The sequence below is a fragment of the Gopherus flavomarginatus genome, chromosome 18, assembly GCF_025201925.1.
Source record: "Gopherus flavomarginatus isolate rGopFla2 chromosome 18, rGopFla2.mat.asm, whole genome shotgun sequence".
Classification (NCBI taxonomy): domain Eukaryota; kingdom Metazoa; phylum Chordata; order Testudines; family Testudinidae; genus Gopherus; species Gopherus flavomarginatus.
This window is the reverse complement of record NC_066634.1, coordinates 25136721-25151953: the sequence shown is the minus strand read 5'-3', so window position 1 is coordinate 25151953 and position 15233 is coordinate 25136721. Positions and strand designations below refer to the sequence as shown.

Sequence of the window (15233 nt, the reverse complement as noted above, 5' to 3'; positions counted from 1 at the left end):
GAATATGGGAGACTGGAGGGTATCTGCTGACAGCCAGTCGGGATGCAACGACTCTCACAGATGGGAATGGGCTAAAGTGACACGGTCTCTCCTTCACCTTGCAACCCCCACCCCTCACCCTGCTCCCTGCAACCCCCCTGTTCACCCGAGTCCTCACCCTGCAACCCCCCTGCTCTCTGCAACCCCCACCCCTCACTCTGCTCCCTACAACCCCCCTGCTCCCTGCAACCCCCCCCACCCTGCTCTCTGCAACCCCCACCCCACCCCCATGCCCCCACCCACCTCCATGGGTAGGTTTGTGGCGTGACACGGGACAGAGGCTGGGGCAGGAGCAGTGCCTGGTTTATTGGACAGACAGAGAGAAGGATACAGGATTTGCTGAGACCCCAAGTCCCTGGGAGCCTGAGTCCATTATGGCCTTGACACCCACCACCCCAGGCTCCTGGCGCCAGCACACGGTGCCTTGGGGGGCTCGGGAGCCTATGCTGCTAGGTTAGCCTGGTGCCCTCCGACCCTGGCACCGGCCATCCCCCCTCCCGGCTCAGCCAGGCCACGCGGCCCCCCCGGGCCTGGAGAGGTGGCGGCTCCCCCCGCTGGCCCTTGGCCGCCTCCTGAGGCTGTTCAGACTTTTCTGGGCGCCTCCCCGGAAGCAGAGGGGGGACCTGCCCCCCGCCCGCTCTGGCTTTGGGGCTTTCACCGGCCGGGGGGGCCCCGCTGCGCGCCCCGAGCGATGCCTGGGGAGCCCTTCACGCCCAGGCCGCGGGCCCCAGCTTCGTCCTGGTCTCATCCCTCCTGGCCAGGCTCGGTCCCACGCGGGGAGCCCCCAGGGGCGGCTCCATCCTCCGGCGCCTCAGTGGGTCCCGTCGCGGCCTCTCCAGCCCGTGCGCCCCGCGGGGCCCTGCCGCCCGCTCCGCTCCTCCGCCGCGGGCCGCGGGCCGCCGTCCAGGGCCCCCTCGGCCGCCGCCTCCCGCTGCCCCGGCCCCGGGCCGCTGTGGTTGCAGAGCCGCGGGGCCCGCGGGCCGGGCTCGGTGCTGTTCTCCGCGCCGGGGCCCCGCGGCGCCCACACCAGCCCGTAGTAAATCACCAGCAGCAGCGCGGCCAGCGAGACGCAGAGGAAATAGGCGCAGACTGTGGCGACGCGCAGCCAGCGCGGGGGGGCCCGGCCGCCCCCCAGCAGCAGCTTCCCGCCCCCCCGCGGCCGATCGCCGGCGTAGCTGGGGGGCACGGGCTGCCCGGGCCCGTCGCCCTCTCGCTGCTTCATGCCGGCTGCGCCCAGGGCGCTCGGGGGAGGCTGGCACGGCCCGGGGCGCTCGGGGGAGGCTGGCACGGCCCGGGGCGCTCGGGAACCTCCTGTCCGGCCCCGTCTGGGCAGCCTCGCCTCTCCCTCCGCCCCCTCCCGTGCCAGACCCGCCCCCCCTGCCTCGCTGTGCCAGCCTCTGGGCCCCAGCCTGCCCCCTCCCTCCGCCTTGCCGGCTCAGCACCCACCCGGTCCCCAGGAGACAGAGCTCGGCTCCCTGCGCCCCCTTCATGCTGGGAGGGTGGGGGAGTCTCAGGGCTTGGACCTGCAGAGCCTGCACCCCTCACACACACACGCACACACACACACGGTTAGTCTGAGGCTGGGGGGGTGGGCATTTCCTATTCTCAGCCTTCAAGGAATCTGCCTCCCCCAAGCCTGGCTGCCCAGAAAAGAAGGGGGAGACAGCGATGCAGCCCCCAGGACTAGGAAGCACCCACTGAGCTCTGGGGGCTGCAAGGACCCTCTGCCACACACCCTTCCTGGCACAAGTACCCCACCACCCCCACACAGGGAGCTTGGGCTGGAGAAGAGAGCGCTGCCCACCCCATTCCCCACTCTGTGGCGCCTGGAGACCCTCACCCCCAATCCCATCCCTGAGCAGTCAGCAACTGCCATGCGCAGCTTTGCCCCTTCCAGCTTCGAATCCCACGCTGGGCAGACTCCACATGGGTTCACAGTCCCCTTGGCAGGGGAGTTCCACACACACCGGGCCCCAGGGACCTCACTGACCCCACCAATCCTCCCTGGAGAGTCCCAGCAGCAGCAGGGGGGCTGCAGGGCATGGGGCATGGAGTGACTCGGGGCCTAGTGTAGGCGCAGTGCCTGGCCCCATAGCACCTTCCTGGGGCTACCACAGCACAGCAGTAGCCTCCCCCTCTCCAGGCATCACCAGCAGGCAGTGGCTAGGGGCTCCAGGGCTCTGCCTGACCAGCCTGTCACACCAGTCAATCCCGTTCACAGCTAGGGAACTAAGGCACAGGGAGGAGGGACTGGCCCAAGGTCCTCCAGCAGCGCTGTGGCAGAGGTGGAAATAGAACTCACCCAGTCACCGCACAGCTCTGTGCATTAGTGCCAAGGCCAAGATGTAGTCAGGGGTGTTTGGTAAAAGTACTGGACAGGTCACAGGGTGGTGAATTTTTATTTATTACCTGTGACCTGTCCAGGACTTTGACCAAAAATACCCATCTAAATCTCTACTTCTGGAGCCCCGCTGCTCCAGTGCTGGGGGTTGACTGGCCCCCAGTTTCTGCTCCCAGGATTGCTCTCTGGATGCCCCTGGGGCCACTGCTCCAGCTGCCCCGGCTCTCCCTGAGGCTTCCCCCATGACTGCTGCCCAGAGCGTCCAAAGCGGTGGCTGGTGAGGGTGGCCCAGGACCACCGGAGCAGCTGGCTCCAGGTCCCTCCAGAAGCAGCCAGTGTGGCTGGCTGTGGGGCACCCAAGTAGCTGGCCCTGAAGTCAGCCACACCAGCTGCTGCAGAAGTCATAGAAAGTCACAGCCTTAATGATTGCAACAAACGCTCCAGCCTGTACCCGTTTGAGAGACACGTCTGGGGGCAGAAGAGTGGCTTGCAGAGAGGCATCTATACCTCAAGCTCTGGCCTTGTGGTCTTAACGAAGCCAGATTTCCTCCCCGCGTCTGCTGGCTTCTGCGTCGGATTTCTAACACCTCCCTGTCCCCCTACAGCTAAGAAACACGCCGGCTCCATGGATTAACGGGCAGGGTGGGGCTAGGTGCCCCAGAGGGAATCAGAACAGGGAATCGTCGGGTGATCCTTCCCCTGTTGCCTATTCCCAGCTCCTGGCAAACAGAGGCTCGGGACACTGTCCCTGCCCATCCTTGCTAATAGCCATTGATGGACCTGACCTCCATGAATGTATCTAGTTCTTTTTTTAACCCTGTTGATAGCCTTGGCCATCACAACATCCTCTGGCAAGGAGTTCCACAGGCTGACTGTGAGTTCATAGATTCTAGGACTGGAAGGGACCTCGAGAGGTCATCGAGTCCAGTCCCCTGCCCTCATGGCAGGACCAAATACTGTCTAGACCATCCCTGATAGACATTTATCTAACCTACTCTTAAATATCTCCAGAGATGGAGATTCCACAACCTCCCTAGGCAATTTATTCATGTTTAACCACCCTGATAGTTAGGAACTTTTTCCTAATGTCCAACCTAAATCTCCCTTGCTGCAGTTTAAGCCCATTGCTTCTTGTTCTATCATTGGAGGCTAAGGTGAACAAGTTTTCTCCCTCCTCCTCATGACACCCTTTTAGATACCTGAAAACTGCTGTCATGTCCCCTCTCACTCTTTGCTTTTCCAAACTAAACAAACCCAATTCTTTCAGCCTTCCTTCATAGGTCATGTTCTCAAGACCTTTAATCATTCTTGTTGCTTTTCTCTGGACCCTCCTTTGGTAACTTCCTTTGGTTTGTTTTAAACCTGCTGCCTGTTAATTTCATTGGGTGACCCCTAGTCCTTGTGTTATGAGAAGGAGTAAACAACACTTGTTTACTTTCTCCACTGCAGTCGTGGTTTGATAGACCTCTAGCATATCCCCACTCCACCCCAGTTGTCTCTTTTCCAAGCTGAACAGTCCCAGTCTGATTAATCTCTCCTCACACAGCAGCCGTTCCATTCCGCTAATCATTGTTGTTGCCCTTTTATGAACCTTTTCCAATCTCAATAGATCTTTTTTGAGATGGGGTGTAGCAGATCGGAGCCTCTTGCTGGTCAGTCTGGGAATTAGCTTCTCAGCCTTGGAGCGCCCCCTACTGGCCAGTGTCTCGCCTGCCTCAGGCCCCATGTCCCCCCCAGACCTCAGCACCCCTTTCCCTTGGGGTGCTGCCCACAGTTCTGTGAGGTCCCATTTGTAGCTTCCAGGGAACCACAATCCTGCCCCTTGGACAAAGAGCGACTGCTCCGTGTCACCAGGAGCCGAGCGCTGAGCACCGGGTGCACAGACCAGCTGTGCTGATTGCAGGAGCTGCCAACCCCAGGGAGCCCCCAAAGCACCCGCAAGCCGAACGGGACTGGGGAGGTTTGGCTCTGTTAGAAGGGAGCCAGGGCCAGCTCTGCACCCAACCTGCTGAGCTCTTCTGGTCCCCACTGTGGGGGCGATGTCCAGATTAAACCTATTCACTGATTTGAAACTCGGTTTAGCACTGAAGTTTGGCCGGTGAGCAGCCACGCACCCACATTACCGCAGTGCTCCTGCTGGTTCCACCAATCCAGCTACATTTACCCAGTGCCTGTCACCGCTGGGACCCTACTGGGATTTACACAGCGATCACCCACTGTAGTGCAGCCATCTCTGGGGTGGAAGCCGTAACAGCACACAGCAACGCTACACCATTGGTTGAGATGGAGTCACAGCTGCTTTAAATGGTCTGGGGGAGGGTGGCTTAGGACAGGGGATTAATTAGCAAGGCTGGAATCTGGCCAGGCCCCTGGGTTTAACAGGTACAGAAAGCACCAGCTGCCCAGATTTCTGTCTCACAGGGACGGCCCTGATGGCTAAGCCCAGAGGGATTCCACAGGGAGCATGTGCCCGAGTGAAGGGGCACCTGTAAGGCTGCCCATCCCCACAGCAGCACCCAGGAGCACAGGCTGCCCCGATAAGAAATTTGTCAAGGCACATGCCCCCACCCCTTTAAGCTGCAGTCTGAGAGCCGTGCTGTGCACGCAGCACCCGAGCTGCCACCCCATCCCCTCCCTGCCAGGAAGAGCCCGACGCAGCCAGTCCCAGCGGCTCTGTGAAGGTTTTATTGGAAGAAAGTCAGGTACACTGGCATTGCTTTTACATGATCGTAAGCGGACGGACAGCATGGGAGACCTGGGCAGGACAACCAAGCATCCCAGGGCAGCACCGGGGAGTGAAAACACCTCTAACCCCAAGCTCCTGCCCCCCGCCCCGCGAGCGGGTGGGGGAGTTCTACCCCCTGTGGAAAGGATTCACAGGCTGCACAGCAGCAGGTGAAACCGGCTGCCCGGGAGCGCAGACCAGGAGGACGGGGACACATCCAGCCGGCCTGAGAACAGTCCCCTGCAATGGTTACAGCTGAGAAGGGGCGAAGCATGGCTGGCTCCAGCCCTCCCTGCACAGGAAACCTTGGCTAGCAGTGCTTGGACAGGGCTAGCTGTGGTCCCCAGCCACACACAGCCCTCACCTGGACTTGGGAGCTAGCAGGGCAGGGCGAGCCAGGGGCAGTCGCACGCACGAAGGGCCCTGGATCAAACAGTCTTTACACGGGGATTTAGGTCACTCCCTAATCCCATTAGGGGGACACACAATCTAGCCACGGCCCCTCCTGGACTCCAGCAGGGGAGGTTAATTGTGGACAGACGCACGTGGGATCCTAGACATTTTGCGCCGCTTGCTGAAATGACCTCCTCGCCCTGCTCGGTGTCATGCAATTCCCACCAGAATAAACCCTCAAGGCCACCCACCCACACACACCCCCTGCACCCCCAGGCTGGGACCCTGTGGAGGTTAACCCAGATAACATCCACACAGCTGAGCCTCAAAGCACGTCCTGCCCGCACGGCTCCAGAAAGAGACTCTACCAATCTGTGCATGTCAGAGGGAGCCGCCTGGCCTTTGCTGCAGCAGCCTCACGGGGGTGGCTCTGGGGCATCAGGGCTCTCCCTTATCCTGTCAAACAAAGAGAGAACGTGCCGTGAGTTCGAATCCTGGCCACAGATTCTGTCGGTGCAGCTGACAGAGACAAGTCACCCCACATCCCAGCAGGCAGCGCTGACCCGCACCTCTGCTGCACTCCTGACCCCAGCTCCTGTGGGGCCATGAGCGGGGATCAGGGTCCTGCTACACAAGCAGCTAGTGGAGAGCTCCCGCCAGGGGGGACCCAGCAGCTAAAGCCACTCAACCGCTCGCCCCTTGGTGACCCAGCGGCAGCTGCTGCTTTGCCACGTCCTCAGGCCAGACTCCACCCGAGCCTGCTCCACCCCACCCCACTGCCAGGGCCTGAGCCTGCTGGGTTAGCTGCCCCCTGGGATGCACGAAGGGGCCTGTCTCGCCCTTGCGTGGCACAGCCACCAGGACAGGAACACGTAGCAGCCCCGAGCCAGGCACCGGCCGGTTTCCCCATTAGGGATCTGCCTATCCCCAGCGCAGAGCCCACCGCGCCAGGCGGGTCAGTCCGCTGCCGGAGTGCCCCTGCCAGCGGGGCCGCGAAGAAGCAGAGGGGCAAAGAGAAGGGGCAAGTCCCACTAGCGGCCAGCGGGCAAGGCCGAGCTCTTACGGAAACACACCTGCTCGACGTCCGTGATTTGCACCACGCCCGGCGCCGGCTCTGCCTCCAGCTGGCTCGAGGTCTCTGCGGCTCCTGGGGAGAGGAGGGAGAGCATCAGCACCTGGGAGCTGCGGGCAAACTCCCACACCCACAGCCCATCATCCCCGCCCAGCTGCACATGGCTCTCTCCTGGCTGGGGGTGAGCACCCCTGGGGCAATGAGCCTGGCAAGCAGCCCAGCCAGCCCCCTCCCCCACCAAGGTTCTCCAGAGGCCAAGGGGGAGCCTCCTCCCCCCACCCCACCCCAGGGGTTCCAAGCAAGTCCCTGGCTCTTGCCCCCCCAACCCCCATCTCCAGACCTTCCCCTGCCACGCTCAGCACAGGCCCCACCCACCCCCAGCACCTTGGGTCACAGGGACCCCCAGCTCCTCAGGCCTCTCTGTGCCGCCAGGGGCTGCTAGAGCCATCGATCCCCCCGCCGGCTCCTCCTGCCGTGTGGCCTCGGCCGTGCCCCGCCCGCCCGGTTCTGCAGCTGGGGGGAGATTGGGAGCCATTATTTTCTGGGGGTGATGCCCCGCCGGTACTCCCACCCTCTGACCCCTCCCCTTTGGGACTGCACCCCAAGCCCCACACCAGGGCCCTCTCCATTGCCCAAACGGGGCACACGCCCCAAGCCAGACCAGCCTGATACCTTCCCCCTGACCCCACAGGCTCTCCTCCTCTCCCACCGGCAGAGCCCGGCCAGTGCCCCTTACCTGCAGTCTCTCCAGGGGGCCCTGCCCGCGGTGCCTGGCGGGGGCTGTCCCCCACATTGCCCCGGGGCGAGTTCAGCTCCATCTCCTCGCCCCAGTCTGAGACAGGCTGGTAGCCCTCAGCTGGGGAGAAGGGGCTGAGGGTTTTGCCCTGTCCTCCATGGGCTCCCGGCGGGGGCATGTCCAGTTTGGGGGCTGGGCCCCGCCCAACCTTCAGGGCCCGCGGGGCTTTCGGGGACTCCACCAGGGGCGCTGCCTCCTCCTCCTCCTCGCCCGAAGAGCTGAGGTGGCCTTCGTCCTCCTCCTCCTCGACATCCTCCCACTGGTCCTCATCCTCATCAGGAGGCTGCCGGGGCTCGGGGGGCAGCTGGGTGGCCAGCCCCTCTGCCTGCTGGCACACAAGGCAGGGATGTTCAGACAGCGAGGGGCAGCGGGACCCAGGGGGGACAGTGAGACAGGGCCTTATCCTGCATGGGTGAGTTCCCACGAAAGGATGTGGGGGGGGCTGTAGGAGACACAGGGCTGTAGGGGGAGTGGGGAGACATGGGGCAGAGCTGCAGGCTGAACTACACGTGGAGAGGACCCTGTCCCCTTACCTGCGGCTCCTCATGGTGGGGGTCGGGCTCCTCAGCCACCGGCCCCTCGTCCTTCTCCTCCCACCGGTTGTCGTGCATGCTGGGTGGGGGAGGAACAGGCATCAGGAGGGCCCAACCCACCAGACCCCATTTGGCACCCGCCCCACCCAGCATTGCAGAGCCCAGCCCAGGGAGAACTGAGGTGCAGTGAGAGCCCCCCTCCCCTTCGTCACACAGGTAGATAGTGGCTTAAATAGAACTAGAACCAGGAGCCTTGGCTCCCGGCCCCCACACCGCCCAGTGCTCTAACTGACCAGACCCCACTCCCTCCACCCAGAGCCAGGAACGGAACCCAGGAGTCCGGCCCTCGCACAGCAGGGCAAGGGAGGACTCACCTGTAGGGCTTGGCAGTCACGGGTCGGCCCCGGCCCTTCCTCCTGCGCTCAGCCCGGTGCTCGGACAGGAACTCCCCAAAGGTGGGCGGCCTGGGGGGGCGCTTGTTCTCGTCTGAGAGGAGAGGGCAGCAGGGCGTTAACAGTCTGGGGGCAGGAGAGGTCACAGCAGAGCTGCCCCGTCCCCTCCTCATGGCTGTGGGGAAAGCAGGCCAGGGCCGGACGACGCTTCCCAGGAGCAGAAGCCTCCGGATCACCCCAGGGTCTGTCCTTGCCGAGGTTACAATTCCAGTCCAACCCGTGGGGAGCCAGCAGTCTGCTCTGGGACACAGGAACAGACCTCCCCCCACAGGGGTACTGTCCCCAGGGCACAGCTTCCCCCACCCACCCACTACCCCCATGCTGTCCAGCAGGGACCCCCCCCCCCCCGCTTCCTTGTGCCTGGGCCCGGGGCTGTCCCACACGGATCGAACACCCCCAAGACAGACATCCTCCCCTAGGATCCTCCGCCAAGATGTCGGCATCCCCCCACCCACGGGGATAGGCAATGGCAGGGGGAGCCCCCCCAGTCTCCACCAGGTCCTGGCGCTGCCAGGGTCACTTACCACGCTTGGCGCCCGGGTCCGGTCCCGGCACCATGCCACATCCCTCCTTAAACCTGAAAGACGCATGCTGGGTCAGCATAGCCACAGGCAACACTCCCGAGCTGGGTGTGAGCCCAGAGACACCCACACCCCCCACTGACCAGCCCCCAACCCCGCTCCTCAGGCCGGGCCTCTATCTGCCCCGATCCCCCTCCTCCTTCCAACCAAGTGACCCAGCTCAGGCCCCGAGAACCAGCGCAGCCCCGGGGCCTTCCCCACTCGCCCCGGAAATCCCACTGCTCCACCACCCTCCTACATGGTGTCCGTCTTCTCGGCGTCCCACTCCCGGCACCACTGGCCCGTGGGCTTGCGGTGCCGCGCCAGCCGCTCCTGGTCTATCTGTTCCCGCTCCTTCTTCCAGCGCACGTACTCGGCCCGCTCCCGGCCCGTCATGGACAGCGTCATGTCCAGTGGCCCCCTGCTCTTGGGGCCTGGCCGGCGGCCCTGCGGGGACGAGGAGAGACACACTCAGCTCATAGCCAGGAACGGGCGTCTCACCGGGCCCTGGAGCGGGACCCCCACCCCGCCGCACATACTCCCACCCAGGCACAGCCCCTGCCCTGAGGGGTCCCAGCCCCGCCGGCTGGCCATGGTACGAGGGGCAGGGGGCTGGGATACACCCCCCACACACACACACACCACCTCCCTCAGACACCCACCCCAAGGCCCTTCCCCACACAGGGCCCCCTTGGCTCCCCCTCCCCGGGGTACATACCGGGGCGTGCCACTCCTTCTCCCGCTCCATGCCTGTCTTGACCTTGTCGAAGTCGGGCCCGCCCCAGTTGCGGATGTGCCGCCGGCTCCCCTCCTTGCGGTCGGCCTCCTGGAAGGAGCCGCTGCGCCGCGGGTCATCCAGGAAATTCCGCACCGGGTTCTTCTCCTGCAGCCCGTCCTGCAGACAGGCAGGGGCAGGGTCAGCTCAGAGCCACGGCTCCCCCACCGTCTCGCCCAGCCCCACTGCAGGGAGGGCACTGTGGTGCAGACAGCTCAGCACAGGGGGCCCAGAGGCCCTGCAGGGAGGGGGGAAACCCACCATCTCCCTGCACCTCCCAGTAATGGTAGCAAAACGGGGGGCAGGGGGAGAGACGGGTTTTTCCGAGCTGGCCATGTACCGGGAGACTTTGGCAAACCAGGAAAGTGCTTGAAACCATTATGACTTATTGTTAAAGGCGACCTAGTCAGCCAGCTGTAAATTGGCCACTCAGCAAACTCAGCTTGACCAAGGCAGGAGGAGAGGGAGTTTAGGGTGCCACAGAAAGGGCAGCTTGACCCCGCGTCCTTCCTGATAAGAATTGTGTTGAAGTTGCTGATACGCCCCAGGAATGTCTATTGGGGTCTCAAGGCTGCAGACTCTGGAAAAACCCACACCTGGTTACTCAATAATCAGAAGGAACCTCCTGCTTGCCCATTGGAACGGTTTGCTTGACAAGTTTTCTTTAAGGGACGTGTCACTATATCACTAGTGTATAAATAAGGGGAGAAAGCTTGAGATGGGGGGACTCTTCAGGACTGGTCTCTCCCTCGGGATGCATCTTGTGTTCCCCAGCAGCAGACGGACTGCTGCTGTGCCACTCAAGAGCCACACTCCGCTCGGTAATTATCGAGGGTTGCGGGTGTGTTACTAACCTGTTGTGGACGTGTGGCAGTGCTTGAGACTAGTAAAGTTTAGCTTTAAGTGAAAGCACTCTCGTGTGGTCCTGTTTGTGCCAGCCATCGATCGGTGGGATGGCCGCGTCTCCCCTGATTTGCTTCCTGATACCTCCTCGCACAGAGTAAAAGTTACCAAGAGCTTTGGGTTGAAAGAACCCCAGGTAACAGCCCCCCCTCCTACCCTCCCACTCACCCGCTGGTTCCGCTCATATTCCGCAATCTTCTCCATTTCCTCGTTCATCTTCTCGATGTTCTGCCGCCTTCGCTCCTCCCACTCCTGGTGTGGGAAGGGGAAGAGTGAGAGGGCACAGCAAGTCCAGGGGACACCAGCACCACCCAGGGGGGACGACCCATATCCCATTCCCTCCCCTCCACCCCCAGCCAGCCAATGTCCTGGGGCTGGATCGGAGCCAGCACCCCGTAGAGTGGAAAGGCCCCAGGGTTACAAGGAATAGTCAGCACGGATCAATCATGCCAAATCAAACCTAATTTCCTTCTACGGCAGAGCATTACTGACTGAGCGGACGAGGAGACGTATCCTGATTGCAGGTTTCTGGCACAGCCCCATGGGACGTTTTCATAAGCAAAGCAGGGAAACGTGGCCTAGATAATGTTACTCTAAGACGGGTGCCTGGCTGGCTGAAAACGCCACTCAACGAGGAGTTATCAATGGGGCGCTGTCAAACCGGGAGGGCAGATCCAGAGGGGTCCCACAGGGGCCAGCCCTGGGACTGGTACCAGCCAATATTGTCCTTAGTGTCGTGGATAACAGAGTCCACTCATCAGGTCTGTGCACGACGCCCGGGAGGAGGGGCTGCCAGGACCAACCGGAGAACTGGTCTGGGAGAGACCTGCTACAAGCCTTCACCCCCTGCCCCACCAGAAAGCAACATGCGCCACCAGCACTAGTGCAGCGAGTGTGAACATACGTGCAACGCACTATTGCTGAACTAGGCCCAGTCCGGCAAACTGCCTGCAAGACGTGACGCACCTTGGATTTCCTGTCAGGGCCTCCGTCTCCTGCCCCCGTGACCATGCCGGCCCCTCCTCGGCCCCGCGGCCTGCGCCCTCGCCCGCCCGGAGACGGCCCATCCCCTCTGCCGCCTCCTGCCCCTTCCCAGGCCAGCAGGTCAGGCTGCTCTGTCCGTGGCGACCGGCTGGAGGGGTATGGTCCGACCCGCCCTGCGCCCCGGGGCGGTGGGCCACGGCCAGCCTTGGGCGCACCGGGGGACTTCCTGCCACTGACCACGCGCTTCTCCTGGGGCAGGGGAGAGAAGCAGAGAGTGAGGCACCAGGGCTGGGCGCACGCAACACCAGGGCCAGGCCACAGCTGCTCCCCACCCTCCTCCCCCGCAGCACCCCAACTTTGTGTCCCCCTCAGCCCCCCACAGGAGCTGTGCCCCCCCTTATCACCGTACCCTTCACTCCCCAACAGCCATGCCCACCCCCACTCCTCCCACTGACCCTCCCTACAGCTGCTGCCCCTCCCGATGGCATCCCCACCCTGCTCCCCCTCCACAGCAGCTGTGCCCCCCCGGTTTACATACCCCCACTCCATCAATGGCTACCATCCCCACAGCAGCCATGCCATCCTCCCCCTTATCAGTGCTCCTCTACCTTGCCCCCCTCATGCACTTGGCGGCTGCCCCGTCCCTTTCACCCCCATCCCGCCAGCCCCAGCGCTCACCCCGGGGGACAGCGAGACCTGGACAGTGATGGAGACGTCCTTGTCCACTCGCTTCCTCTCAGGCTCACCCTCGGAGTGGCGCGGCCGGCGCGAGCCCGTCACCGCGATGCCTTCCTGCTCGGCCTTCTTCCGATCCTCTTCGATCTCCTGCAGGGAGCGGCAGGGATGTGACGGGGCTCCTGGGCTGAGCAGGGGATGCGGTGCCCAGCTGGGCTGGTACCTCCCCACCCCCGACCTTGATCCCCAGAGCAGAAAGCCAGGACTCCCCAGTGTGTGCACCCCGTCTTGCCCCGGAGCCTGGCATCCCCACTCCAGTGCACCCATCTGGACTGGTACCGAACGCCTTCCCCACTGCCCCAGATCTGGCCATCAGGCCCAGAACATGCCCCCCTCCACCCTAACAACACCAGATGCCTGGGATTCAGCAAAAATAACCTTCTCCCCCCATGTCCCTGTTTAGGGGACCCCCAGAGACTCTAGGACCTGCCCCCCTTCCAGCCTGGTGTTACATAAACCACCCCGGCGCTAAGCCGCTGCTGGACGTTTGTCTCCCCCGAGCTGGATTACACGGCTCCTTGGCGCCTTAGGGCACGTCTGACACTATGGGGTGGAACCCGCTGCCGGGGTCGGCACCGGGATGGGGGGCTGGCACTGCAGGGAAGGGGTCAGTGGGGGGGCTGACACTGGAATGGGGGAGTTGGCACTGCAGCGAACAGGTCAGCAGGGGGATGGGGGGCTGGCATCGGGATAGGTGGCTGGCACCGTAGGGGAGGGGTCGGTGGTGGGATAGGGGGGCTGGCACTGCAGGGGAGGGATCGGCAGTAGGATGGGGGGGCGGGCACCAGGATAGGGGGGCTGGCACTGTAGGGGAGAAGTGAGTGGTGGGATGGGGGGAACTGGCACTGGGATGGGGGTCTGGTACTGCAGGGAAGGGGTCAGCAGTGGGATGGGGCTGGCACCATAAGGGAGGGGTCGGTGGTGGTAGGGGGACTGACACCAGGATGGGGGGGCTGGCACCGAAGATGAGGGGTCAGTGATGGGATGGGAGGCTGGCACCAGCATGGAAGGGCTAGCACTGCAGGGAAGGGGTCAGCAGTGGAATGGGGGAGCTGGCACCATAGGGGAGGAGTCGGTGGTGGGATGGGGGGGGCTGGCATTGCAGTGGAGGAATCACCATTGGGATGGGGGGCTGGCACCGCAGGGGAGGAGTCGGCGGTGGGATGGGAACTCACTGGGGCTGTCCTACTGCCCAGCCCTTTCTGGGGCAGCAGCCCGAACCCCGCAGCCCCCTGGGGCCTGCACCGGCCCGGCTCGCACCTGGTAGCGCTTGATGAGCGCCTCGTTCTTCTTGCGCAGCGCCTCGATGCGCTTGTCCAGCTCCGCGTCCTTTTCCTCCTTCGACTTCAGGTCCAGCGTGGCCGACTGGGGAGAAAGCGGGGAGAGCTGGGGGCCCACGGGCTGAGCCGGGACAGGGGCAGGACCAGGACCCCCCTGCCCTACTCAGGAGCGGGGCAGATGGACCGCACGACCCTCCCCACCCCCCAGAGGGGCCCGGTTGGAGCCCGACGCCTGGCAGCTCGGGGGCTGACACGGGCTGGGAAGGGTCCCCCCAACTCTGCGCTGGGTCAGAGGAACTGGGGGACCCGATTGTGGGGAACCCTGGAGCTGTCAGCGGCACCATGAGCCAAGGGCTCCTGCTCCACCCCCCCCTTTGCCAGGGCACCCCAACCCGAGGGGCGGGCTGGGGCCAGAGCTGGCAATGCAGCCCCCACCCCCGCAGACTCACCATCTCCGGGGCGGGCCGGGCCGGGCCGGGCGGCTCTGCTGCGAAAGACACCGGGGGTGAGTCCCGGGCCTGGCCCCTCGCGCGTGGGGCAGGGGCCAGGCCGTGACCCCCCCTGCACAGAGCTGGGGGGCGCCCCGGGGCACGCAAAGCGCCATGGGCGGAAAGAGAGACCGACGGGGGGAGACCCCCAGCGCCCTCCCAGCCCCACACCACAGCCCCCCCAGCCCCTCTCACCTCCCAACCCCCCCAGCCCCCACCCCCCCACATCCCCCTCCCAACCCCTCAGCCCCCCACACCCCACCACCCAGCCCCCCAACCGCTCAACTCCCCCCACCCCAGCCCCTCCCAGCCCCACACCCCCCACATCCCCCTCCCAACCCCTCAGCCCCCCACACCCCCACCCCCCACATCCCACCACCCAGCCCCCCCAACCGCTCAACTCCCCCCACCCCAACCCCTCCCAGCCCCACACCCCCCTCCCAACCCCTCAGCCCCCCACACCCCCGCCCCCCACATCCCACCACCCAGCCCCCCAACTGCTCAACTCCCCCCCACCCCAGCCCCTCCCAGCCCCACACCCCCCCACATCTCCCTCCCAACCCCTCAGCCCCCCCAGCCCCCGCCCAGCCCCACACCTCCCAATCCCCCACTCAGCCCCACACACACCCCGCCCCCCACATCCCACCACCCCCTCAACTCCCAACCAGCCCCACAGCCCGGACCCCCCGCCGCCCCCGACCCACCTGTCCCCGCTGCTCCCCCTGCCGCGCTCCTCCCACCGCACCACGTGGCTGGGCCCCACATCCGCTTCCTTGGCTGTGGGGGGGGGGCCTTAAAAGGGCCACGACACCCCGTCAGTCTGTGGGCCCCCCGCGAATGGCGGGTCTGAGCCACGCCCCCACATGAGCCACGCCCCCAATCAGGGTTAGCGCCGGGGGTCCCGGGCCCCTCTCCATCCATCCCTCTGTCCCTCAATCTATCTGTCCAGCCATCCCTCCGTCTGTCCCTTCATCCATCTGTCGTCCTTCCATCTGTCCCTCAATCTATCTGTCCATCCATCCCTCTGTCTGTCCCTCCATCCATCTGTCCGTCCCTCTGTCTGTCCATCCATCCGCCTGTCTATCTGTCCCTCCATCCATCCCTCAATCTGTCCCTCCATCCCTCCGTCTGTCCCTCCATCCATCTGTCCATCCATC

At 64.2% G+C, this 15233-nt stretch overlaps 2 protein-coding genes across 5 annotated transcripts; both read right to left on the bottom strand.

Moving 5' to 3' along the window:
- Positions 1–326: 326 nt before the first annotated feature.
- Positions 327–1378, bottom strand: INAFM1 (InaF motif containing 1). Its single transcript, XM_050928691.1, has one exon. It carries the CDS (start codon positions 1259–1261, stop codon positions 851–853), a length of 411 nt encoding a protein of 136 aa, XP_050784648.1. The 5' UTR covers positions 1262–1378; the 3' UTR covers positions 327–850.
- Positions 1379–5042: 3664 nt separating this feature from the next.
- Positions 5043–14856, bottom strand: CCDC9 (coiled-coil domain containing 9). Of its 4 annotated transcripts, none has more exons than XM_050928464.1 (15): positions 14781–14856; positions 14038–14075; positions 13569–13673; positions 12252–12398; positions 11556–11822; positions 10758–10841; positions 9630–9806; positions 9171–9358; positions 8876–8928; positions 8274–8385; positions 7900–7978; positions 7307–7694; positions 6955–7083; positions 6572–6645; positions 5043–5954 (listed from the first exon to the last, which is right to left on the bottom strand). In XM_050928464.1, exons 1-15 carry the CDS (start codon positions 14839–14841, stop codon positions 5937–5939), a joined length of 1920 nt encoding a protein of 639 aa, XP_050784421.1. In that variant the 5' UTR covers positions 14842–14856; the 3' UTR covers positions 5043–5936. The 4 variants fall into 4 exon arrangements, with proteins under 4 accessions (XP_050784421.1, XP_050784422.1, XP_050784423.1 ...); XM_050928465.1 differs by having other exon boundaries at positions 7307–7691; XM_050928466.1 differs by having other exon boundaries at positions 14038–14072.
- Between the last annotated feature and the right edge of the window lie 377 nt (positions 14857–15233).

Bases quoted from the DNA above. Each gene is read 5' to 3' on its own strand.
- CCDC9 (XM_050928464.1), bottom strand. From the start codon at position 14,841: ATGTGGGGCCCAGCCACGTGGTGCGGTGGGAGGAGCGCGGCAGGGGGA. The intron at 14,076-14,780 runs GTGGGTCGGGGG...TGTCTTTCGCAG, and splicing joins AGGGGGAGCAGCGGGGACAG to CAGAGCCGCCCGGCCCGGCC. The intron at 8,386-8,875 runs GTAAGTGACCCT...CTCTCCTCTCAG, and splicing joins GGACCCGGGCGCCAAGCGTG to ACGAGAACAAGCGCCCCCCC.
- INAFM1 (XM_050928691.1), bottom strand. From the start codon at position 1,261: ATGAAGCAGCGAGAGGGCGACGGGCCCGGGCAGCCCGTGCCCCCCAGC.